The 27,705-nt window shown below is 37.9% G+C and overlaps 1 protein-coding gene across 7 annotated transcripts in view; it reads right to left on the bottom strand.

Annotated features, from left to right (window-relative positions):
• The window catches only part of SPAG9 (sperm associated antigen 9), a 96,051-nt gene that overhangs the window by 16,740 nt on the left and 51,606 nt on the right, over positions 1–27,705 (bottom strand). For 5 of the 7 annotated variants that reach the window (XM_081162954.1, XM_081162957.1, XM_081162958.1 and 2 more), the window contains 18 exons: positions 25,488–25,695; positions 24,420–24,519; positions 20,527–20,648; positions 15,426–15,483; positions 14,416–14,568; positions 13,929–13,980; positions 11,740–11,870; positions 10,139–10,195; positions 8,693–8,866; positions 7,960–8,089; positions 7,191–7,280; positions 6,786–6,953; positions 6,159–6,330; positions 4,732–4,950; positions 4,052–4,247; positions 2,539–2,664; positions 1,269–1,349; positions 567–634 (listed from right to left, as the gene is read on the bottom strand). In XM_081162954.1, the coding sequence (XP_081019080.1) occupies positions 567–634; positions 1,269–1,349; positions 2,539–2,664; positions 4,052–4,247; positions 4,732–4,950; positions 6,159–6,330; positions 6,786–6,953; positions 7,191–7,280; positions 7,960–8,089; positions 8,693–8,866; positions 10,139–10,195; positions 11,740–11,870; positions 13,929–13,980; positions 14,416–14,568; positions 15,426–15,483; positions 20,527–20,648; positions 24,420–24,519; positions 25,488–25,695 (2,305 nt within the window). The remainder of the gene's footprint in view (positions 1–566; positions 635–1,268; positions 1,350–2,538; positions 2,665–4,051; positions 4,248–4,731; positions 4,951–6,158; positions 6,331–6,785; positions 6,954–7,190; positions 7,281–7,959; positions 8,090–8,692; positions 8,867–10,138; positions 10,196–11,739; positions 11,871–13,928; positions 13,981–14,415; positions 14,569–15,425; positions 15,484–20,526; positions 20,649–24,419; positions 24,520–25,487; positions 25,696–27,705) is intronic. The other 2 variants (XM_081162955.1, XM_081162956.1) reach the window with 2 other exon arrangements.

Here is a 27,705-nt window from a genome sequence, read left to right as displayed (position 1 = left end):
GGGTTGTGGGCTCGATCAATGACTCTCTCATCATTGATGTTTCTATATCTCTCTCTCCCTCTCCTTTCCTCTCTCTGAAATCAATAAAGATTTTTTTTTTTTAAAAAAAGGGGAGAATATAAATAACATGACATGAAAATCATTAAACTTTACCCAATTAAAAATTATTTTTAAATACCCAATGTAAGTGCATGCAATGTAATTGAATGTAAGTAGTATTTTTTAAATACCGGATAAAAGAAAACATATCCTCTCACTAAATTTCTCCCAATTAAAAACCAGCACCTCTGTATGACATTATGTGCGAGAACTGTGAAATGCTAAACTATTTGCTCATTATGGTAAACATATTTTCACTGAGGAATACTATTAATGCACACCTCTGGGCAGGCACTCACATATTTATTGCTGTCATATATTGTTACTATTCAGTTTAAACCTTTATTCTTTCTCCTATTAAGCATCATTTCTTTAAAACATAAGAAACCAACATGCTTGAAAATGCTTCTGCAAGACATTTCCTCCAATTAAGAATATGCCCAGGTTACAGATTCCTAACAACTCACCAACTCCTCTGTGAAAGATTGCAAGGGTGCCATCAGCCAGGGCCACTAACACAATTCCTTTCACGTGTCTGCAAACAGGAAAGAGGATTTCAGACCTCTCCATCGGGAATACAGAAGGGATCATCTACACTGAACTAGTTCAGAAGCTCTCAGAGGGCCAGCACATGACAGATGAGGGAGCTCACATCAGAACCTAAGTGAGCCGCTCTTCTCTTCATTGGGAAAGCCTGCTATAGAAATGTCAGCTGAACTCAATAAACAGCATGTGTGGACCCCAGATGTTCACTATCAGGCACAAACTCCTCCTCTCATCACAGACTGTTGACAAAAGGTCCACAGACCAGAGACACACACTCTGAGTGGAACTAACAGAGGCAGCTCTGTCACTTAGGAGATAAACTGACTTTCAATAGTCAGCACATAGAAAAGTTCCAGTAAATGCCTTAGTGAACATATTCAGAGTATAAAGAATACTCTAAAACAAGTATTAACAGGTACTGACTGGTTTCTCCCCCAAGGTACTAAGGCACTCACAGCATGGTGAGGTTTTAATCTCACCCAACTTCTCTAATTCTATAAAGGTAAAAAAAGGCTGGATTCTGATTTAGTCACGAAGTACATGTTAGCTTTAATAGTCTTAAAATCTAGTTTATACCAAAATATAGTATTTTTAAAAGGAAGAATTTCTAAAATAAAACTTACACAATACTGAGAATCGAATCTTTAAGTTTAATAGAATGGAGACATTTCCTCCACTGGGCTACAGATGAATGGACATACAAACTGCAAGAACAAAATCAAGACTGGTAAGGCATAGAGAACATCAAGTCATTGCTCATCTCTAATAATGACCACAAAGCTCCTTCAGGGGGAAGGAGGAGTAACATACACATTTCAGGAAAAAAACAATGAGAGCACAGGTAGGCCTAGGGCAGAGAAACAGGCTGCTAAAGCAAACAGGAACATGGAGAATAATGCAGGGGCAGTTTGCTTCAAGTTACCCCACCCTTCAGAATCCTTGGCAAAAATCCTTTTAGAAAACGATCTTACTCTTCTACTAGACTGAACTACAACTTTGTGATGACAGCCCTCCACTTATCTCAGTACAGTCTGCGAGCTAAAAGTGGTTTTTACATGGTTGGAAAAAATCAGAGTATTTCATGACATGAGAAGTGTATGAAATTCACACTTCTGTGTCCATAAAGTTTTACTGGAACACAGCCCCACTAACCCACTTACATATTATCAATGCAATGGCTGCTTTTGCACCACAACAGCACAACTGAGAAGTTGCTACAGAGATCATACAACCACAAAACCTAACATATCTTTTATCTGACTCTTTATGGAAAAAGTTTGCCAGCCCTTCATTTTATAGTATTAGACCCCTGTGGAGAAGACACACTATGACCTTGCTTAACCATAGGAAATGTACAAGTCTGTAAGACCCTCACACTACTAGAATGCGAGCAAATCACGAAATAATATTTGTTATCACCTTCTAAGCTTTCCGACTGATCTGTCCTGGTTTTCCTAGTAACTCTACTGAAAAGTTATGTTTGGTTTTGGGTCTTCCTGCAGCCAAATGCATTAGTTTAATCCTTGGTATTTCCTGAACAAGCTCTAGCCTACATAAACCTTCTATATATGCATCAATAATTCTGTCTCTGCTATTCAGGATCTTCTATTTCTGGATCACCCAGATTTAAAAATTTTATTAACCTGTTCTTCCAAGAACATTATATAAAGGGAACACTGTGACAGAGAAACATATGGTTTACCATTCAGAACCAATGCAAGTCCAGTTTATGAGACAGTTGCAATATAATCTCAAAATTTATGTGTATATGAAATTCTTTGCCCTAATATGTACTTTGTTTGTAGTTATATGTAGGACATTTTACTTAAATTCTGATTTCAAAAGGAAAGCTAAAAGACTAAAGATACTCTAATATTAAGAGTTGGCACCTACCAGCCATTTTGAGCTCCAAGCCACATAGTTGGTAAAAGGCTACTCATTTTCTGGGCCTCTTCTCTCACCAGGTCTTGTTCGTTTGGCAACACTGATATTTGATCTTTATACACATCTGAGTCATTACTGGGAAAGGTGGGACAAAAGGAAAAACAGCTGAGTGTGCTCAGTTAGTTTTCAGGAATTGGTCATTCCCACACTTTAGTTCACAGTTTAAGAAAAAAGATCAAACACAAAAATTCCAGAAAAGCCAAAGTTAAATGCTCACAATAAATATTTCAACAATTGTACGAGAAGAACATTAACATACTAGGAGGACCAAGTTGCAAACAGGGAGTTAAGAAGTGCTAATGAAATACAGCAGTGAGTCCCCAGATTACAATCACAGGTCTCCCTCACGCTTACGGTGCATTTTATAAGTTTTTTAAAGGAGAAAAGAGGAAGGAACGATGTTTTAGAACCACACCCATACTCACAAAGGAGGGCAAAATACAGGGTTTTCTCAGATACATTAGTAAGCTTGCATTCACCAAGCCTTCTTTCTCTCAGACTGTCACATGTAATAGAGATTATGACTGGTTATCAAATTCAACACAGACAGATAAACATACTAATTCTAAAAAGATGACTTTATTCTTTTTTTTTTAAATTGATCTTTAGAGAGGAAGGTAGAGGGGGAGGGAGAGAGAAAAACCGATGTGAGAGGGAAAACATCTATCAGCTGTCTCCAACACGCCCCCTACTGGGGACCGAGCCCGAAACCTGGGCTGTGCCCTGACCGGGAATCGAGCTGGCAACCTTTCGGTGCACGGGATATGCCCAAGCAACTGAGCCACACCAGCCAGGGCAGGACTTTACTCCCACATTAACAATGAAATGTTAAGACATTTTGGTTGTTCTATACACTTAGAGGAAAAATATTAAATTGTAAAAAGAATCCAGTTTAGATAAAACCCTATCAGCTTTCTGTAAGACCTAGAGTAGGAAAGAAAGAAAATTAAAGCATTCACTAAATGGACCTAGATTAACCAACCTTTTCAAGAAAGAGCCTAAAACAAATTGTTTTTTAATAAAATGTTTGCCAGAAAACTAAACTCAAATAGGTCATTCAAGCCCACATGGGAAACTGAAATAATGGCCAATTTCACTGAACTAGAGTGGGAGTGAAAGTGGGGGTGGGATTAAAATAGCAAGAGTTATTAATAGAACGAAAGACAGTGAGCACGACAATTCAAAAAAAATCATTCTAGAGGAGAAAATGACCAGGAAGATTCTAATACATTTTATAAACAAGACTTCTTTCTTAAGTTGGAAGGAAAAGAGAACAAATTGGGGGAAATAGCCAGAGAGAAGGAAGACGAAGGAATAACTGAAGACAGTGGGAATAAGTAATAACACCTAAGTCTGCCACAACCATGCCAATTAGTGGGAATATGTGGCTATTTGAGGTTATTTTGGTTCCTTTAATGTGTGCACTAATACGGTTTCCTAAATTGGTGACCCATTTGGATACCTTGATTGGTACACTGGTGAGAGGTCTTCTGGGATTTGAACTCCCAAAGGATCTGTAAAGACGTGCTCTGTGTACACGCCAGTTTGGGAGACGTCCACGGTGTCTTCAGCTGACCCAGCATTGCCTTCTGTGGCTTCAGTTGCTTCTTCTGCTGTTGGAACATTTTCATCAATCTCACTACTCTCTGCTTCCTTTTCTAAAAAATAAATAAAACATGCTAACCATTCGGAGTTCGAACTTTTCTCCCAATTATTTCCTTGCACAAACCCTCGCTAGAGAATTCCACTCCACCCTCCTCCTCTGCGCTGCATCATGATATTAAGAAGTCATGACTTCACAGCATCTTCTTTAAGTTCTTTGATTCTTATTACTTCAAGATCTATCCCGGCCGGCATGGCTCAGCAGTTGAGCATCGACCTATGAACCAGGAGATCATGGTTCGATTCCCAGTCAGGGCACATGCCCAGGGTTGCAGGCTCGATCCCCAATAGGGGCATGCAGAAGGCAGTGATCAATGACTCTCTCATCATTGATGTTTCTCTCTCTCTCTCCCCCTCTCCCTTCCTTTCTCTGAAATCAATAAAGATATATTTAAAAATAGTAATAAAGTAAGTCCATCATGAAGCATCTGGAATAGGCTCAGATGCTATACAAATGGTATGTAAGGAGGACAGCTATACCTGGTGGCCTTTCTGTCACTGGAGAAGCACCGTTGGTACTAGGGGGGGTGGCAGCTGCTGTCACACCTTCTGCAGAACAACCAACCACTGTGATGCCTCCCAACAGGCTGTCTGTCTCTGCTGAGCTATTGCTTGTCATGCTTCCAGATAAAGATGCTTTGTCTACCTGTCCAGATTCTGAAAGCTCTTCTCCTGCAGGGTAGTCTGTCTCTCGTGCTCCTAAAAACACAGATAAACCTTCTTTTAATGCTAAGTGAACTCAAATAACTAGCATTTTCTCCATAAAAGCAACTAAGGTTTGAAATAAGAGTGTACAGGTAAGACAAATAGTTATTTGAATATACTGCCAAGACTGTAGCTTTAAATTTTTTTAAACTAACCTTCACAAAGTAGACAAGTACCTTTAAAAATAAAGATAATATTTCTATTAACACAAGCATAAGAAAACATGAAAATGTCAGAAATGATGCTTCTGTTCTTAATATGAGCTCTCAGGAAGCCACCTAATGAGGTTAAAACCAATGAATCTAATGATATCTAATTATATTTGCTATCTGAAATATAGACTTCTGTCCACCACTATTGAAAATTAATCACCCTAAATGTATACAGTGCTTTAAGTATTAATAAGGCATTTAAAAACTAAGCATTTGCAGTATAAAGATAAACCTTTTCAGTTTTTTTTTAATTTAGAAAGCTGTTTTTATTCTTATCACAAAGTTTCTTATTGTAATTAAATATATATATGTAGTAATAAAATTTGCCATTTTAAGCATTTTTAAGTGTACAATTCATTGGCATTTACAATGTTGTACAGCCTTCAAAACTGTCCTTGTCTAAAACTTTCCCATCACCCAAACAGAAAATCTGTACCAATTAAACAACAGTCCTATAACCCAACTCCACCCCTGCTGCCCCTGGTAATCTCTAATCTACTTCTGTCTTCATGTATTTGCCTTGTCTAGACAGCTCATATAAGTGGAATCACACAATATTTGTCCTTTTGTGTCTGGGTTATTTTACTTAGCATAATGTTGCTAAGGTTAATCCAGGTTGTAGCATGTATGAGAATTTCTTATGTAATAGTCCACTGTGTGGATATATCACAAATCTCTTTAATTTTTAAACCAATGTTTTAATACCATGGATTTAATCCAAAACTTTAGAAAGCTTTCCCTTACTAATCAATCTAAATAACCCCTTGTGCTCTGCCTTCTAGTCATCTTCTAATATTACTACACTATTTAATTTTCTCCATAAAATCTGAAAATATCAGGTTTAGTCATTTGTTTCCAGTTTATTTTTGGTCTTCTCCGAGTAGAACATAAACTTCCTGAAGTGGTGCATAACTATATCTCCAATAACCAAATTAGGTCCTGCAAAGGAGGTGCTGATGGTGGGAAGAGAGGGCCACAGCTCACTCTTACCTGGTACACTTGCTATACAGAGAACGTGGGAGTTGCAAACAGTAAAACTGTCTAGGATGTTGCCTGGTTGAACAGCATCAATAATGATAACTTTTGTAGCTGAATGAGTGCTGGTACAGATCCAGACGAGACTAGATAATTCTTCCTGATTTTTTAACTCTTTCTGCTGTTCCTACAGAGGAAAAGTAAAGAAATGAATGTTTAAAATGGTGTATGTGCAAACAGTCATAAAGCTGTGCTATCACAGTCAAGGGTAATATTATTTCAAGTTTATTTTCAGATTATTTGGAAGGCTGAAAATATAACTACCTTTCCACATTAATCAGCAGACTAAAAACTAGCAGTTAAAGCAGATCAGTGACAAAAATGTTCTGTGTCTTGACAGTGACAGTTGTTACACAGGTGCATACATTTGTCAAAACTCTGAACTGTACACATTTCAAGGATACACTTAACTGTATGTAAAACATACCTCAATAAAACTGATTTTGGAAAGAGAGAAAGGGTAAGGAAGAGGCAAGGGCACAGTAATCCCAATTAGAAGTTGAACCCAGAATTAAGTTTTGGACCAATGAACTAAACTAATAGTCTCAGACACCAGGGGACAGTGTTAGTGCACACACTTGCCTTCAGTTCCTGATCCAGCTTGTCTAAACTACTCTGAGATGCACTCCGCTGCTGACTGCCTTCTGCATCCAAACCAGCAACATCCTTGTAAAATACACTTGCTCCAACAACAGAACCACCGTCTCTGGTCTTCCCACCAGATAAATTGACTCCAACAGCACACCACAGCTTTTAGGGTTAATAAAAAGGCATTGAGTCACTTTCTCAAAAAATATTCAGAATTTTCCAGATTTTCTTTAACAGTCTAATGATTATAAATATAGGTTTTTAATATTCAAAGTACCCCAGTCTAAAGCTACAAGTAAATCATCCAATCCACAAAAGTAGGGTTTAACTTTTTTGGTTTAGAAAAAAAATCCACCCAGATTTTAGGAAGTAGCTTCTTTAACTTGAAAATTAATTTACCTTCATTGATGCATCTTTTTCATCTAGAGGTCTGAGATAAACAGGCACGGGTAAATTTTTCATCTTATTTTCCCCTTGACCATTGGTTACCTAATAATTGGGGAGGGGAGAGAAAGACACATAGGTTAGCCTCACCAAAAGTGAACTTACAGCACCACTAAGATATGGGCCAGTACTGCTGTTCCAGATTTTCTCTTTGAAATCAAGTTGAAGTTAATTTTGTCATTCTTATTTGTAAACTGAGAAAATCAAGTGGCAATTAAAGAAAATAAGATGCTATGAAATCTCAGAAAACAGACTAATTCGCATATGCGTGGGAGTGGGAGAGAGGGAGCATGCGCTGAGTCTTCTGGGAATGGGGAATATGGGGCAGACAGGCACAGTTCCTGAAGACCTGAACTGAGTTTTAAGTCAGCAGTTGAAAGGCTTCATGCCAACGGCTTCTTAACACTTTTAAACAATAGGTGCTGTTTTTCAAAAAATGAAATCTTCAAATATTAAAACAGAGCTGGATACTCAAGTTCCATGCACTCGACCACCTCCCGTTGACCCCCTCCCTCCTCACAGACGAAGAGGCATTTCCTTAGAGCTCCAGGGCTATGGAAAACAGCCCCAAACCCATTACCCTCAACAATTCTCTAAATGGGCATCAAGTCCAAGCAGCTTGAGATGAGTGGGTTTGGGGTGTGATTTCCGATTCCTTCCTGCCCAGCCACACTCCTGTCCCCTGCATTTCCCACTGTATGCTCTTACCATGCTCACACATTACCTGTTTGTACTTCTGAGGCAGGCTCCAGCCAAAAGCCTGCACTCTCCCATCTTCCTTCTGAACATGTGCCTTTACCTGGCGATACTGCTCTCTCTTTTGTTCTCTGCGTGAGGCTAAACTAGCTTCGGTTCTAGAAGGAAAACAAATGCCCTTTTTAAATTAAGTGAATATAATAGCTCTCCTGCTAAAATAGTAAAAATAACCACCTAAAAATTAAAATTACATGATTTCGAATTCATTTACTTCAGATTAAGATTTCTCCTTTAAAAGTGTTGTACCAAAGCTGGTCTTTTAAGTTAGACAGTGAATCCTTATTTCAATGGCAGAGAAACTGGGGCTCTAAGAGGTTCATGCACCAAGCTCATGTACCTAATGAGAAGCAGAGTCAGGATGAAAAACCAAGTCCTTCTTACACCAAAGGAAATGTTCAAACATTTAGGATAAAGGTTTATATAAGCCTTTAACTTTCTATTAATATTTATCAATGTGGTCATACCAGAAAAAGGAGATATTAAAAAAAATTCCTTCTTTATGAAAACTGAAATGCAATTTTCCTAAAAGGAATTGACTACAAGTAATTTACTAACAATAGCCATGTTACAGAGTCTGTGTGTAGATTTAGCTGAACATTTACAGCTGATCTGATAAATGGTGAGAGTATTTTGGAACTGCTAACTTACTGAGGGCACATGTTAACTTACTGAGGGCATAACATGGTCTGGAAAATACTTACTCTTCGCTAAGGAAGTCAAAGGCTTTGGACTTGTCCCCAGGGAGCTGAGATAAGGTGCTGCTCCTTTTCTTGACAGAAGGAGTAACGTGAGAAGTGGGTGCATTATACTTCAGATTAACAGGTGGTTCGGGTTTCTTAGTAGTATTACTTGAGGAGCTGAAAAGTCGGCTGAAACTAAAAGGAAAAAATTGAGTGTGTATGTATGTTTATGTATGTAATACATGCACTGTAAAAAAACCACACCCACAATTTTCCACAAATTCCAGAATGCTTTTACAAGGTAGTGAGTTAGAAAGTGGCAAAAAAGTTTTTTATAGTCACACAGTGCAGCCTTAGCAATAACTCATAGCCAAACACAGACATTCGGGAAAGAGAAACTATGGCTTAGCCTTGCAGATCCCTGTTCTTTAATTAGCAATTCCCAGAATAAAAGGAAGCAGCTCTGAAGTACCGGGAACTGCTTGTAATGAAAAAATAAAAGAAGATGGCTCCTTTAGCTAGCTCCTACTTGGTGCCATGTAGTGGTTGTTAAACAGCAAGGTTATGGCTGCGTGGCTTGAACAGAAGCCTAGTACGCCAGTTCTAAAAATAGTTACAACAAATACTAGAACACGCATTACCATTTTAACACACATCTTGTACATTTTCTTATTAAATTCAATTGAATATTTTCACATCCACCCCCCAAAAATATCAATACTTCCATTAAATAGCAGATTTACCAAAAAAGGGTAAGTATTATGCACACTAAACACACAGTACGGCTAGCATGAACATAATTCAAGTCCAAAACCAACATATACTACTATTCAAACCCTGCAAACACTAAATTTCTAATCTTTGCTTTGTAAAGTTTTTTACAATCACACAACCAGTGAAGCAGTCACTTATTAATGGGGATCCAGGTAATTATCAACTCTAGGAATAGTTCCCCATTACGTTATTTAACTTATCAGAGGATTCCATCAAATGCATAACCAAAATGATGCAGCTTACGACAGCAATATTTTTGTCCTCAAGAACAGCCTTACCGAGCTGGCACACTACATATCAAAAAGAAAAAGTTCAGTTTAGCTATATACCCCAAATTTGAGAAAAGAAGCTAGGGAGGAACTAAGGAAGGGAGGAGACACCAAATCATTCTTTTTTTAAAATATATATCTTTATTGATTTCAGAGAGAGGAAGAGACAGAGAGAGATAGAAACATCAAAGATGAGAGTCGTCACTGATCGGCTGCCTCCTGCAGGCCCCTGACTGGGGATCAAGCCCGCAACCCAGGCATGTGCCCTGACCGGGAATCAAACCGTGATCTCCTGGATCCTAGGTTGATGCTAAACCACTGACCCATGCCCAGCCGGGTACCAAATCATTCTTGAAAATAAATTTTGACTAGAATTTTGTCTCAAAGTGCCATCTAATGTCTTTATGCCTTTTTAGATACTTACAACTGCCAGATGCTTGACCTTTTTTTTTCCTGCATAGCTGGATTTTCTCTTGATGCTCTACATTAAAAAAAGAAGAAAAAAAAGTGTTATTAGTGAGGTGTTCTAGCTGTCTAAGAACCAAGTACAAAAGTAGTTCATGGATGACCTATTGTATCGGCCGGTCTGCTAAAGCTACAATTAAAATACCATCTCTCCCTCAAAGAGCTCAGTCTACTGATAGAGATAAGACTGTTACCTGTACTGGACAGATATGACTGAATGTTAATATTTACAATTTTTTATTGAAGAGAGAGCCTCCACCTCATTCCCCTTTATCAAAATATTGCCTTATAAATCCCTATCTTTACATAAAGATCTGTATCACCTTATAATCCCAGCTCTCAGAAAGTAGCTTGTAATTTTACTATTTAGATGTGTCATTTTTCACAGGACTGAAACTTTTCCACCACTGAAAAGATGATCAGAGAACGAGATAAACTAAATTGATAGGTAATTCAACAAAATTTGAGAAAATAAGGCATTCCAAATTGATTCAGTAAGATGGTAAGGATTCTGCCAACACTATGAGAGCCCCCCACCTTTATGTTTCTTAAAAGACTAAATTAAAAAGTTAAAAGGTACTATTTATTTTCATTTGTTGACTACCACTTGGTTGCTAAAAATAGCAATGAAAAGTGGAGCCTTCCTATATGCCTCAGTTTTTAAAATATTTATTCATCATTTATTTACTATCCATTAACTGCTGGAGTTAAGAACGCATTTCTTAGGACATTAGTTTTTTGTACAATAAATAAAGATTAGAATACTAATCTTCTTCCTTCTTGGTAGCTATACACAATTACAATTTTAGCAAACTGTAAATATTCTATACAAAAGATTTCTAGTATAACAATAGTAAAGGATATATAAACTGCTAAATACATGATGCAATCATAAGGAAGTAAAAGTTGGAGGCTAGAAACTATATTCGTAAACTTTAAGAGAATGTGTATGTGTGTGCCATTACTGGTAAATCTGATGTGACAGTCCAAACTCAAAAAAGCAGGCAAATTAGAGGTAACTAGTTTATAAAACTTTTCATGAGCTCTTCCTAAGTGAAAGGAATACTGTTACTGAGAATCTGACCACTAGATGGCAGCATTAGAGAGATTTAAGATCTGACCAAGATCTCAAAGGAAGTGGCATTTTGCATGTATGTCAGAAAGGGAAGAGAAATCCAGCCAAGGGCATTTTAAAGGAAGACACTGAGTAAAAATGAGTGTTTCCTACTGGCATATGAAATTCTTATATTTCCCTGACATTACTGCAAAAGTAGTGTCAATTTCTATTTTCTTCTGAGAAATGAACATCATTCCTAAGTAATAACAATTGTGTCTTAGAGGCTGTGGGAACACTCTCCAAGAGCCCTTTACTGGCCCAAAAGGCACCCACGTTGATCACATTCTGTTACTAATTCCAAGTGTTACTTTAGGAAGTCTCTCCTAGTAAACAGAGCAAGGAGCTTGGATTCCCAAAAGCAGGACTCTAAATTCTGAATAAAGGAATATTGAAAACTAGGAAACAATACTAGGAAAACATGAGAAGTACTTCTCAATACAAACCGAATCATCTCTGTCCATCGAACAGCCTCCTGAAGTTCCATCAATCTCTCTTTATACTGGTTTCTCTCCATTAGAACGCGGGCCATTTCTACTCTAGTAAACCGCTTCCTCTGGGCTGTGGGAATATCACTCTATAATGAAAAGAAGACTACAGATCACTCTGGGAGACTATATCTGCTTTGATGTTCTCTCAGAAAGAAAATCTTGAAGCATGCAACAGACTGATGTATTTCAGAGGGAAGGGGCAGGGGAGAGACTAACCAATGAACTTACATGATAGCCCATGGACAGACATTAGTGTGGGAAAGGCCTGGGGAGGGGGTGGGAGTGGGTCAATGGGGGGGAAAAAGGGGGACATCTGTAATACTTTCAACAATAAAGATCAATTTAAAAAAAAAGAATCAACCAATGAATGTATAAATAAGTGGAATAACAAATCGATGTTTCTCTCTCTCCCTTCCTCTCTCTCTAAAATCAATTTTTTAAAAAAGTTGATTGTTATCTATATACATTTAATATGCTCACCTGGAAATGCTGCTCTAACAACATTATTTTAAATTCATGTTCTACAACAAATGCTAGTCATTCAAAAATTAGTTACAATTTAGTTTCAAAAGGGGTTCATTTATCTCAAATTACCAATCCATATGCTCCCAAGGCCAGTGTAAAGTGTAAATTTATTGACTGGTTACCAAGGTACTCAACTCTAAGAGGCACTAAAACACCAAGAGAAATACAAGATGAAGAAAATTGTATTACCCAGAATTCTTGTCAGGAAAAATAAGGGATGTGAGTACCGTAAAATCTCACAGGGGCATGCTCAGGTCAACTTCCCTTTGCTGATGGTAAAGGGGAAAGGTTAGATTAACTGTAAAGCTTTTGTTTTGCTGAGTGAAGTATGCACATTTTGGATCAAAGCTGAAAAGCTTGGGACAGTAAGAAAGAGGAAAAGAGCAGTCTCCTCTGTCCTGCCATAGAACTTGGCCTCTCCTTTAAAGGTCCAACAACAAATGATTAAAGGGGTTTGCAATACAGCAATCCCACTACTAGGTATATACCCTGGAAAAACTAGGAGACTTCCACTGCAATGTTCATATAAATAGCAGTGTTTGTGGTAGTAAAAAGCTGAAAACAACCTATTCATTAACAGGAAAACTGATACATAAATTGTAGTATATTCATATGATGGGATATTACAAAGCAGCTAATATGAATGACCTATAGCACTATACTACAACACAGGTGAATATCAAAATATAATACTGAGTAAAAGACGCAAGTTTCAGACTAAATACAGTATAAAATGCAGAAATAATGAAAATTAAACCATACTTTGTATGAATACATACATGTGGCATAAATTTATTTTTATTTAAGGTGAGAAAATAATAAATACAGGATAGTAGTTTTCTCTGGAGGGGAGAAACACAGGGTAGCATCAATGTTTGAAAATGTTCTAGTTCCCAGGTTGGGTAGTAGGTTCATAATATTAATTTAGTATAATGTTTTTGGTTTTTTTTTAGTATAACGTTAAGTTACTATTCATAATTTTGTTATGTTACATGTATATTTTATATTTTAAGTATTATATAAAAAACAAATAAGAGGTTGAAGGGGCACCAACTAATCATTCTATCCAGGACACCCATATAGCTCAAATGGGATGCTCAAGTAGCAAATACCTGTCAAAGGAATGATAACCCAGCTACCAACAGAATAGCTAGTATGCTAATAATACTGGCAAGAAGCTCATATTTATTCTTTCGTATTTATATATGTTGATAACATTATGGGCTAGTGGCCCAGTATTAAATGCTAGACTTTACCTTTTTATGCTTAATTCTATTAAACAATTTTTATTATTAAGCTTTCATATATCTAAGTCAAAATCTGAACCCAAACAAAAACCAAAAACTCAAAAATGTCCCAGTTAGTCCATGAGCTTCCACATGCAGGCACAGGTCAGAGCACAGAGCCACAGGGGGCGAAAAACACATCACATGTAGCTAGAAAGCTCTGCATCTGGACACCACGTGGGAGCAGAAGCTATCCTACTCATGACCACAAACATGTCTTCAGGCTTTTTAAAAAAAAAAATCTTTATAATACCATATCCAAAGCTTAGTTAGCAAGACTTCCCCTAAATACGAAAATGTGGTAAGAATAAAAGCCCAAAATCGTAAACCTACGTCGTCGTCGTCTTTTGCTTTTTGCCTCGCATCCTCAGCTTCAGCACGAGCTCTAGTGGGAAAAAACATGTTATGTGAGTTGAGTTCATCTTTTCAAAGAATGAAAAAGTAGGTCAAAAATTTTAACCAGTACTAAAGGACTATTTTTCTGTTTTCAAACAGTCTTTACTTAGCTGCCTTTATTTAGGGGAACATTACCATAGCACTGTACTAGGGAAAAAAACAAACAGGTATTAAAGAAGGTTGGGTGAAAGAAAATGATGAATGTTTCTAATTTCCTTATTAGCAATACTTGAACAGTTCTGCTAACCCTTTTATGCACCATGACAAACACAAAAAATGCTCATATGCAGTAAACGGAGAGCGTGCCCGCAGCAGGGCAATGGGCCGCTCCTGGCGCCTCCTGGTCTGTGTGGCATCGGTCTCGGCGGCTAGCCTCATGGTCCCCAGCAGCTGGCGGACACTTGGGCTCACAGTGGAAACTTACTTCCTCAGCTCTTCCTCCAATTCTTTGTTCTTTTCCTCTAGCTTCAGTTTGGCTTGTTTCACAGCCTCCAACTCCCCCTGCAGCACATCTTTCTCACAGGTCAGTTCATCCACTTTTGCTATCAAATCGTTCTTGACTACATTCAACGCATTTCTGGGAATCACAGATTGCAAGTGTGTCAGTACAAATAAATCCTTTCCATCTTTAAGCTTATTCTCTTGTACACTAAGGAAATACACAGTCATAAAGCTGAATAACTGAACACTGCAAAGGCATTCTACCGGGTATTGTTTGTGGATAAAGGTAAAAAGAAACACAAAGCAACGTTCTAACCGAATCCACAGGGTACTGTTGTTAATAAGTTCTGGAGAGATTACCTAATCAATAAAGTAAAATTAATTAGGAAAAAAAAATCTAAGATCTAATTCCCTTTTGAGTACTGTGGGCATAGGACCTCATTATAGATGCATTTTGTTTTGGATATACCCAAGTGTTCCAAAGTTGCTCTGACACAACAAATAACAATGGGGCCTGATGTTTTCCACATGACTCATGTGCTTGAGGGCCTAAGACCCCACAAACTGTACCTGAGAACCTATAATTATGGTGGGGAAGTCTGAAGAGGTGGGCTGGATATAGAGCAATACATTTATGCAGAAATAAAAGAAACCCCAGGAAAAGAGATAAGAAAGTAGACATCCTGGGGAGGGAACAAAACACGCACAGGACTCATCCAGAATACTGAGGGAAAGCCCGGACGCATGTATAAGGAAAGCAGATAAAAACCTCTGCAAACAACTGAGCAATGGAAACTACTCATCCATGAAATGAGATCCCATGAACAATTTGTGTGTGCGCGCACAGATGCACAAGCCCACACACAGAGAAGGGAAATGAGATGGGACAGTGAGACAGCATTAGTGCCGTGCTGAAGTGAAGAAATGTCATTAACTTGGACAAGAAAAAAAATCAGTATCTTTCATCCATATTAAAATTTTATATATACTTACTTGGTTTCCAACAGTTGCGTATTTTCTAATATAAGATTCTCAACTTCACGACCCATTCCTAGCAAAAGAAAAAGAATAAAAACTTTGAAAATAAATTTATAAAAAATTATATAAGCTTATAAGCTATAGCTGCAAGTTTTATTTTATGAACGTCCTCTCTCCTTTAGCAATCTCATTTTGTCTACCATTTCATTTGATACATCTAGAGTGGATTATAAAATTATGATTTCCCATCACAAAACAAAGCTAAAGATTTTGTTAGCCAATTCTTTATAACCATTAGCTGTATTTTCTCATATTTCAAAAGGATCAAGACATTTCTGCCAAATATTCTAAAATGTAGCAGCATTTAGGGGGAAAAAGGAAAACATTAATATGGATAGAAAATCCTTTTCAAATCACAGGCTGGCACTTCAGGCCTTTGCCTAAAAATTAGGCCTTACTCATAAAGAACAGGCAGAAATAAGGCCAAAGGAAGACGAAACCCCAATGCAGATGAAGCCTTACCAAAGAAATTATGTTCTTAAAGCCCATGCATTCCATGTAAAGCAAAAACAAAGAACAAGAAATGTTTTGTGTAAGAAACAGAATGAAAATTGATCATTAATCTGTACAGTTTTATGCATGATATGAAACACATCTGGAATCACAATGCCATGATTTAATGCCTAATGGTGTGCAAAAGACAGAAATTACAATGATTTTCTCATAAGAAGCTCAGACAGGTTATAAAACAATGCTTTACCAATTCTTTCTCATAATAAAACAGAATATAATTAGATCAAACCCTGGATCAATAGTATAAGTTTCCTTCAAAGTGTTAATGTTAATGATAATGTTGTCACTTTAAAGAACTGTGCGTAATAATTTACTGAGTACTGTAAGGTAGGCGGGTGGAGCATCAATACAACATCCAATGCAGTAATCTTTAAGGAGAAACTATTTAACTTATTACTTCTAAGAAATAGAAGAAATAAAAAAGCACACGAGGGAATATATCTCAAAAAGCTACAAAAATGAACAAACAAAAAAAAGCAAAGAAAAACAAAACCAAAACTCATTGCTCATTTACCCTAAGCTAACATGTTAGAAAATTACATACAATGGAAGAAGTAGTATTCATAGCACAGCTAAACAGGAAGAAAATGTTTCTAAAGAAAACTATGCAAAAGAGCTAACATGTCCCCTTATTTTAAAAAAGGTAATACTCCAAATGACTTAAAGATAATTTAACATAAAACCAACCTAAGAATGCTAAAAATTCAATGCTTACAATGGACTAATATTTTGTCCACATTATAATTATCTCAGATTCTCAAAGATCAGCATACTTCTACCATGAAGAATTAAATGTCAGAAATAGTGTTTATATAATCATCTATGTATTCTCCAAAAACTGAAAATAAAGAAAACCTTTAAAAGTTTCCATATTCCAATTCCAAAATGAATTCTGGCAAGATATGTTGAAATATTTGCTTTAAACACTAATGCTAACTTTTAAAAAAAAGCTACAGAGTTGGAAGAAATAAAGTTTAGACTTGCTTTAAAAAGTTTATATAATGACTATGTTTGCTATAAACTCATAAGCATACAGGGAGATAAGCATAAAAGTTAAAAATATATGTAGGGCGCAAAAAATAGCTGAGCAGAAAAAAATGATGAGAAAGCATCAAATGAGAACAGCAGCCAAGAACACCTAGCTTAAAAAGCAGTATATTAAAGTATTTAAAAGCATACACACCAGAGTATTCCCCTGGGTAAGCAGCCCAAGAGAAAAATGAAAGAGAATCTCAATTAGATTGTTTGCAGAAAGCAAGATCTACACTCATTTATTTCAAAATGAGAGAGAGGAGACAATAAAATTGAAGAGATGTGTAGAAACCATTAACTAAACACAATAAAGTGTAAATATTATAAATATGAAAAATTAAAATATGTATTATATGGGGATCACATCCTACAATGTAGTTTCTAAAGTTTACACATTCCTGTCAGGCCCGGCATGGCTCAGTAGTTGAGCATTGACCTAGCATCCAGGAGATCAAGGTTCGATTCCCAGTCAGGGCACATGCCTGGGTTGCGGGCTCGATCCCCAGTCGGGGGTGTGCAGGAGGCAGCTGGTCAATGACTCTCTCATCATTGAGGTTTCTCTCTCTCCCTCTCCCTCTCCCTTCCTCCCTCTGAAATCAATAAAGATACATTAAAAAAAAAGTTTACACATTCCCAATGAATTCTCTCAAAATCTAGTGTATAAATTTAAAATATCAAAAGAATTGTCCAAAATTTTCACTTTGAAAGAGATCAATAAACACTAACTCATAACCAAAGAAAAACTTAAAAGAAAAATTTAATTGGAAGTAGCCTCATTTCTATTCGAGACTTCAACCAAACATAAACTTAGGTCTAACATATTTGGAAACTTTACTATTAGAACAAGCAAAAACCTGCCTGTGGTTTTCAAAATCAGAGACACCTCAATTGATTTTAGCTTTGAGTCTCAAGTTGGGTCCGTAAATGGGCTTCCAAATTACCTGTTCATCTCTTGAGAAAGTACACAGAATTTTACCTAGTTCTGTATGGGCATTTCCCCAGAAGTACCCTGATCTCTTACAGATTCTCCAGTAAAGGAGTTTCTTCACTCCAAAAGGTGAAGAATCACAAATTTAGAGATGAAACAAAACTGTCAGAACTATATAGGAATCCATTCACTTAGATGCTGTGCAAAGTACTGAAAACAGGACAGTGAGCAAAGACATAGTTGTCTTGGCCACATTGAGCTTACAGTCTACTCAAGGTACATAAAAAATTACAGTAAAGTATGAAGAGTGGCATAATAAATAAAATGCAGTGCTATGAGAATACACTTCAGGGACAACTAAACTCTAACTAGGAGATCAAGATAGAATTCCTACAGGAGGCTGTGCCATTGAAGCAGAAGCAAGATGGAGGCAGATATACAGATTTTTTTTTTTTAAAGAAAAAGAGCAAACAATTCTTTGTGATTGTTGAGGAAAGAAGGAGAGATCTAGAATGGAGAACTGAGTGGATGGTGAGGTCATTCATTCACTGAGTTAGTACAAGTTGGTTGGTATAAGAAGAGCCTTGTGGGACAGGAAAATAAGGATGATGATGAACTGAGCTTTAGGCATATCAAGTGTAAAGCCCTACAAATCATCTGAGAACTGTCGATGGCTGTTTGAAAGTAACAGTCTGGCCCGGCCGGGCGTGGCTCAGCGGTTGAGCGTCGACCTAGGATCCAGGCGATTGGGGTTCGATTCCCGGTCAGGGCACATGCCCGGGTTGCGGGCTCCAACCCCAGTAGGGGTTGTGCAGGAGGCAGCTGATCAATGACTCTCTCACTGATGTTTCTATCTCTCTCTCTCCCTCTCCTTTCCTCTCTCTGAAATCAATAAAGATATATTTTTTTTTAAAAAAAGTAACAGTCTGGGGTACAACAAAAAGATCTTGGAAGGAGGTTAAAACTTTGGCACCATTAGCCATGAAAGCTGAGAAACAAGAGCAAATAAGATTTCCTAAACAAAGAAGCCACCTTGGAACAGGAACACTGAGATCTGGAAGATGGGCAGAGAAGGGGAGCCTGCAAAGAAGACTGAAAAGAATGCAGGCAAGTCTGATATCACAGAAACCCAGCAAAGACAGTTTTAAAGACAAATGCTATTTGAGAAGTCATGTGAAATAACTGAGAAGGAACTATTGGAAACAGCAAACAAAAGGCTGTCTCAGGCAAGGCGAGTGTGGGGGAGAATGCCACTCACACTGCAGCCGGCTGAGACGCAAGTAGGACTTGGGAAACCCTGTGGTTAAAAGCAGCCACACTTCTAAGAAGCCTGTTTTGTTCACTGATGTATCACAGCATCTAGAATTGTACCAAGCACATAACAGACACCTCACTGATATTGCTGCATAAAAGTGTGACTAGGAATGGAAAAGTGAGTGACAGGGAGGGTAGCTACTGAAGCTAGCGGGTCAGAAGAGGCCAGTATTTTTATTTTTTAATGGTAAAGACCTGAACATGTTTAAATAATAATAGAAAGAAGTTAATATAGGTGGAGAAGTAGAAAATATAGAACATAATCAAGAGAAAGAAAATCCCAACATAAGGATGCGTAAACATATGATTTCCAAGTTCTAGAGTGTGGCCACGGGAAACAAGGGGCTGCCGTGAATGGAGACAGGGATCAATCAAAATAAGAAAGGCAGAGAATGAGATACCAATTGAGAGAAAGGACAAGCCATAAGGAGTTAGTTATTTTAAATTATTAAAATCATAAAAAAGGGATCTATGCACATGTATAATGATTACCAAAAACTTTATGATCCTCAAACAAGAGAAGAGTTTTATAATGAGTGATACAAATGGGCCGTGTACTTATTTATCAACCCAAGGTCAATCGATGGACCCTGGGAAACAATTTTATTAGTGTAGCTATATTCCACTTATGAAGTATTACACCTCAATTGCTGTCACTGAACTGTACAGAAGGTCTTAAGTTATAAGAAAAGGTACACCGAAGCTACTTGACACAAGTGAGAATCCTGTAATTATTGTTAGAAGGAACTTTAGAGATCACCTAGAGCAGGAGTCAGCAAACTTTTTCTATACAGGGCCTGATGGTGAATATTTTAGGCTTCTAAGCTGTATGATTTCTGCTGCAGACTACTTAAGTCTCCTGTCGTAATGGAAAGGCAACTATAGACAATAAACAAACAAATGAGTGTGATGTGTTCCAATGAAACTTTATTCACACACATAGAAGATGAGCTGGATTTGGCCCATGAGCTGCAGTTTGCCCAACCCCTGAAATAAGAGTCTAACCTCTTCCTTTTATACACAAAAAAACTAAGGCTCAGAGAGGTTAAGCTATTTGGCAAAGGTCACCAGATAAACAGAAGAGCCAAATGTACTATTCTTTTCAGACCAGGTGTTCCTCAATGACACGAGTTCTAAAATGATTACATTTCCCACAGAGCTGAAACAGAAAACTCAGTGAAATCTCAGAAAAATCAAGTGTTATAGTTTCTTATTTATAAAATCTATTTTTAAAAACAGTGCGCTACTTCTTCAGATAAGCTATCGTACCTAGTAAATCCGCTCCTTCATCCACATCTCCAATTAGGCCTGAGCCAGCTGAAGACAGTTCTTCAAAGAGAGATTCTGTGTTGCGATCAAAAGCTTTGTTCTCTATGCCTTTGGTGGGAGTGCTATGCAACAAAAACAACAAAACCAAGTCAACAAACACCACAAAGATTGTAACAGTGTAAATGAGTACAATAGGCTAAGTTACATAGAAATTTTCTTACCTATAATTTATAAATACAAAATATAATTTTAAAAGATTTCTCAAAGTTTCCTAAGAAATTCCCACTAAATTTCCACCGAGATAACTAGTGAAGAACACACAGTGTTGTGCAGTGAACCCCAGCAAACACGATGGCAATTCACGAAGAGCTGCTCTGATTCCAGCAATGGTGTAAGTGCTTTACATAGATTACCTTGGTGAAGCCTCACACCTACTATACAAAGTAGATGCTGCTATTATCTCAGTCTTACAGAAGAGAAAACTAAAGAGGTTAAGAAATTTGCCAAGATCATCCAGCAAAAGAGTTGAAACAGGCGGGATTCAAACACAGGTAGGGTTCAAATTCAGGCAGTCTGGCTTGAGAATCCACTTAACTAACACGATCTTAACTGCCATGCTCTATATGGTCTGGGTATGAATTGGCATGGTTATTTAATTTTTCTTTTAAGGGCAACTTGACAGTAGCTTAAAACTTTTTTTTCTTTTTTAATCAAATTATAATAGAAAGTTTATTTAGAAAGTTACAGATGTAGTATAAGAGAGCCAGCTATAGGAACAGAAGAGCCCACGGAGCTTAGGAAAGAAAAAGGCAAAGATAACACACCTGGGGGAAAGAAAAGAGGGAAGGGAAAGGTCAGGGTGTGCTCCGGGGAGGGAAAGGGTACCTCCATTAAAACTTTAAATGCAATACCCACTCCCACTGAGCCAAGAATTTGATGTCACTGCGCTAGCAGGTTTTGCTCAGTGGTTAGAGCGTCAGCCCAAGGACTGAAGGGTCCCAGGCTGAATTCTGGCCAAGAGCATGTACCTCAGTTGCAGGCTCAATCCCTGGCCCTGGTCGGGGCACATGTGGGAGGCAACCAATCGATGTATCTGTCTCACATCGATGTTCCTCTCTCCCTCTCCCTCTGTCTCTCTCTCTCTTCCCCTTCTACTCTCTCTGAAAGAGCAATGGAAAAAATATCCTCGGGAAAAAATAAATAAAATTAAACCCCTGTCACAAGAAGGTAATTATGTATATAAAAGGATGGTCAGAGCAGCATTTTTATAGTAGCAAAAGGCTAAAGTGACCTAAGTTGATAGGGAGCAGATGAAATAAGTTATTGAGATTATATATATATGTTAAAAGTTAAAAACATTAAAATAGAGCTTTATAAGCTAAAGAAACCCATTATAAAAAGATGTTTTTAAAAAAGCAAACAGCAAAACAGTATGTATAACATAACCCTTTTTTGCAGGAGTAGAGGGAAATGGGGAAATATATGTACGTTTGCACACTAATGTCATAGTAATAGAAAAAAATTTATGCAGCATTTCCAATTAAACATGGTGAACTGAAAATAGTCACCCAAAAATTCAAAACTCAACTAAAATGACAGGAAAGGAATTAAAAAGGACCCAAAGGACATAAGGAATAGAAAATGAAACTAGAGCAGATGACATGTGAACAAAATTCTATAAGATGGAAAACAAATGGGCAAGGAGTAGAAAGTGATTTAACAGGCAAGAGAAAGCTGAAACCTGAGCCAATGGGGTTGAGGGAGGAAGTCAGGAGGCTGCCAGAACCCCTGAAAGGCCCAGGAATCGAAGGAACCAGCAATCTGCAGAGAGGAGCACGCAAGGGGGACATAAAACAGAAGGATGAGCTGAAACACGACACAAGAAGCAGTGAGGCCCAGTCCTCTACAAGACTCAGACCTCCCTCTTGCAGCATAGCTCCCTGCATAATAGAAGCCAAGTTTAAATGTTCCAGGCAGGACACTGGAGAGTAAGTCATTTAAGTGTGAGTAAAACAGCCCCAGAGCATCAGACACTTAAAGAAGACCTCTATATATAAAAGAATCCAAAACAAACGGAGTGTGACAGAGGCACTCGGAGCAAAAGGGGACAATGCAGGCAGCAGCAGAAAATTAAGAACAAAAAAAATTTTCAGAATAAATATTGAAAACAAAATCTTTTACGAAAAAAATTATCAATGAGGGCTGAAGGGTAAAGTTGAATAAATCATCCAGAAATTAGAAAACAGGAGAGATTGAAGAGGGCAAACAAGAACAATGGGGGTCAGCCCGAGATGTTCAATGTCCACTAAAAGGTGTTCCTCAAAGAGAGAAAATAAGAAATAAAAACGAAAATTTCTCAGAACAGGGAGGTATGATTTTTACAGATGAAAAATTTACTATATGCAAGATACAAAACAGGAGACCCCTGTACCAAGGAACATGATCATAACCCCAATTCTCCCAAAGAAAGTGCATACTTAGCTACTACTACTCGAGATGCACAGGAGTGTGACTAATTCATAAATAGGAGAGATGCCTTAGGGCATCAGGACAACTTCTTACAGAACTCCAGCTGGGAAAGCAGGACCAAGGAAGACCAGCATAAGGATGTGATTTAAATACCTGAAGATAAACAGCAAAAGAGAGCTAAGACGTGACATAGATTACCTCTTGGGAGGGGGAATGAGGAGTGGGTAGGGCGACTGCCCTTCATATTTTGTATTACCATTTGACCCTAATCCAGCACACATGCGTTAGTCTAATAAAAATAAATGTTTAATCTTCACAGAGTCTCAAAACGACAAAAGCACACAGTTAACAAGTAGCTGCATCTCCTGGGCTTAGGAGAAGGACAAAAAGCAAATCACCTTTTATACTCTAGATTGTTTATAATTTTAAATATACAATAAAGGAAAAAATATTTTTACAGGACACAGTCTCTGAAATCAGAGTCCTAGGCTGAACTCAGCTCTACCCCTTGCTGGCTTAGGAATCCTGGACCTCCTGAGTTTCCACATCTGTAAAATGGGGATGAAGAACTCTACCTCGCATGGTTGTAATTTAGAACGAATTATATAAAATGATGATGCTGACATTAGTGAACATCGCTGAACTGGGCACTCTGCCAGTGATTTAACATATACTGATTCATTCACTTCTCACAACCATCTGAGGTATTACTATAAATTCCTTCTATGGATAAGGAAAATTACCTTAGAGTCAAATCCAAGGCAGGATTTTAACCCACTCTCTTACCCTAGGCTCATGCTTTTAACCACTACTGCATATTGCACAATGTCTAGCAGTGATCAATAAATGGCATGCATTTTAATGATCATTATTAGTTAATTAAAGGATAAAATTTATGGGGAAAAATTAAAAGGCAGTAGCTCCTGTGTGACATTCTTGAATGTCAATCTGTTTCAGATGGCCCTGGTTAAGACGATGATATGTCACCATTTTCTTCCCACCACCAAACATCCTCCCCCAGTAAAATGAACAGAATGCCTTCCAAGAGCAAGACCCTCACACTTCTAGAGGGAGTAGTCTCTTCTTCCTGATCTGGGGGAAGGAACAAAGTTTGCTCAAATGGTTAATTCCCCCACTCCTGCTCCCGTGTTTCCTTAAGTTCCAGAATATAGGGAAATCCTCTGGCTGTCCTTTTCCCGTCCTTCCACCTGCTCCCAATACCTGATTCTGCAAAGGCGACATTTCATAAAACATTTAAACCATGTACAATGTCCAGTTTCAAAAACAGAAACTGAAATATAATTCCACCATTTCTTCAGCAAAACATGTGAATGCATTCAGTCTGGTCAGAGACCAGAGAACAACAGTGTACTTCTGAGAAAGGGGACAGGAGAACAAATGTCTTATTCTGACATTTACAGCACCTGGAGCCTTTGTATCCACTGAGGTCTTTGTCCATATCCAACTCAGGAGTGGACTCGATGATGGCCTGAACCTCTGACTTCTCTTCATTTTCTGCAGAGCCTTTATTAAAAGGACATGATGACGTAAGTAATGACTAGATCACACACTATCCCTAGTATGAAAATGCTGCTGCTTCTATGGTTGTAAATACATTTGATCATAAAAGAAATTTTAAAGAGTGGATTCTAGGAAACACAGGGTTAGACACTATGTCACATATTCAATTAACAGTTAATATCAGAAACTAATAAGTAACCAAAGAAAGTTTTCATTTGTATTTCTTGGGACACAGTGCAGTATATTGTAGGCCAGACCTCCCTATTTTCATTCCTATTTAAGGGGTGGAATAGAGAGAAAATAAAGACAAAGACTAATGGTCTGAGGCAGGGACAGAAAAATAGGGCCCCTATCTTTCAGGCTCTCCAACCTCCAGCTCTCAACATTTTCCTCTCCAAAAATTACTTTATCACCACCCCTTTAAGCTTATTCACAATTGAGTACAATAAATTGTTTATTTATTTTATAAATCCAAAGCACCAACAATCCAATGATGACCTTTCTCATACCCACATCATCTGGGTTTATTGAATACTTTGCCAGTAAGCAAAGAACTAGGATCACGGCCTGGCCAGGTGGCTCAGTTGGTTGGAGCATCGTCCCATACAGCAAGCAAAAGGTGGTGAGTTCGCCTGGCTGGGTATGGCTCAGCAGTTGAGCATGAGATCATGATCACCTATGATCCAGGAGATCGCAGTTCGATTCCGAGTCAGGGCACATGCCGGGGTTGCGGGCTCGATCCCCAGTGGGGGATGTGCAGGAGGCAGCCCATCAATGACTCTCTCTCATCACTGATGTTTCTATCTCTCTCCCCCCCATCCCTTCCTTTCTGAAATCGATAAAGACATAAAAAAAAAAAAAAAAAGGTGGTGGGTTCCATCCCCGGTCTGGGCACGTGCAGAAAGAAACCAATAGATATTCCCCCACCACCACTAAATATAAACCAAAAAAAAAGAACTAGGGTCACGTACCTGTTGATACATTTCTAGTTTCTTGGGCTACCTGTACTTGAATATGCTTGCTTATCTCTGACTTATTTGGTGCATCTGCAACCTTCACAAATCCTTCAGTGTCTTCCTTCAAGGGTGTATCAGTAGGAAGTGCTGCCACATCTGAAGCAGCTGTTGATGCTGGAGTGGTAGCTTTAGATCCTCCTTGGCTAACATCAGAAAGTTCATCCTACAAATAAGAATAATTACAGAAGAATTTTTAAATAAGTAATTTATTTTAAACCATTTTTAAAATGGGTTAAGAAATAAACATGCCAAGAGAAAATTCTATTAAAAAACAGTAATAAAGATTCGCTGATTACCAAAGGAAACCAATAAATAATCTCCACAGGCTATTCAAATAATTAGGAAATATTTAAGTAAATCATATTTTTTCAGACATACTTGAGATTCTTCTAAATAGAAAATTTGAAGAGTAGATTGGCAGTATTAGCAATAACATTACATCTTAACATCAACACAGAGTTTTTAATGGCAGTGTAATAATGTACAATCATTTAATAATAAAGACCTGCTTCAAAACACTTAAAGAGTATATACTGTGTAGTAGCTACTCTAAAATAGCAGTGGGATATCAAGATTCTCCAGTTTCAGGCAAGAGTTTTGTAAACAGTGTTCTTAAAACACTTGCATTATACAGTATATCATCTGAAGTGCTTATTAAAGGGAAGAGTCTAAGTCCAACTTCAGACTTTATGCAGTGAGATCAGGTAATCTGCTCTTTAACAAGCAACCCAGGTGACTTATATACGCACTACAATTTGGTAAGTACTACTCTAGAGTCCACAAACAGCTTTCAAAACCTACATGCCCAGATAAGGTTTTATGCAAAAATCTGTGGACCATTCATTTTTCTGGGAAAAGAATATACAACTTTTATCAGATTTTCAAACGGGTTTGTGACTCCAAAATAATTTACAACAGTTGTCCAATGACTAACAATAATAAGGCTGTTCTTTTAAAGCAAAGTAGCCAGAGCCCTGGCCGGGTGACTCGGTTGGAGCTTCATCCCATACACCTAAAGGTTATGGGTTCAATTCCCAGTCAGGGCACATACTAGGCTGCAGGTTCCATCCCCAGTTGGGGTGAGTATGGAGTATGGGAGGCAACTGATTGATGTTCCTCTCTCACATCTCCCTCCCTCCCTCCCTCCCTCCCTCCCTCCCTCCCTCCCTCCCTCCCTCCCTCCCTCCCTCCCGTGACATAGGAAAATCCTTATATGTTAAACTGGGAAAAGTGTATACTTTCAAAGAAATAATCAGAGATGTATGAATGTTATTTATAACAGCAAAAAAGTGCAAACCACTTAAATGCTCCAAAATAGGAGATTGGATAGATACATGCAAAAAAATGAAACTAGACCAACTTATACCATACACAAGAGTAAACTCAAAATGGATTAAAGACTTAAATATAAGTCACAAAACCGTAAAAGTCCTAGAAGTAAACATAGGCAGTTTTTCAGACATTTCTCACAGCAATATTTTTGCCAATATATCTCCTCCAACAAGGGAAACAAAGGAAAAAATAAACAAATGGGACTACATCAAACTAAAAAGCTTTTGCACAGCAAAAGAAACCATCAACAAAATGAAAAGGAAACTCACTGAATGGGAGAACATATTTGCCAATGATACATCTGATAAGGGGTTAATTTCCAAAACATATAAAGAACGTATACAACTTAACACCAAGACGACAAATAACCCAATTAAAAAATGGGCAAAGAACCTGAATAGACACTTCTCCAAAGAGGGCATACAGATGGCCAATAGACATGAAAAAATACTCAGCGTCACTAATCATCAGAGAGATGCAAATTATAATCGCAATGAGATACCACCTCAAGCCTGTCAGAATGGCTATCACCATAAATCAACAAGTGCTGGCGAGGATGTGGAGAAAAGGGAACCCTAGTGCACTGTTGGTGGGAATGCAGACTGGTTTAGCCATTGTAGAAAACAGTATGGACTTTCCTCAAAAATTAAAAATGGAACTGCCTTTTGACCCAGCGATCCCACTTCTGGAAATATATCCAAAGAGACCCGAAACACTAACTGGAGAATATATGTTCATTGTAGTGTTATTTCCAATAGCCATGATCTGGAAACAGCCCAAGTGTGCATCAGTAGATGAGTGGATAAAAAAGCTGTGGGTCATTTACACGATGGAATACTAC

Source organism: Miniopterus schreibersii (genome assembly GCF_964146895.1).
Source record: "Miniopterus schreibersii genome assembly, chromosome: 16".
NCBI lineage: Eukaryota > Metazoa > Chordata > Mammalia > Chiroptera > Miniopteridae > Miniopterus > Miniopterus schreibersii.
The sequence above is the reverse complement of the archived record's forward strand: the minus strand, read 5'-3'. Positions and strand labels throughout refer to the sequence as shown.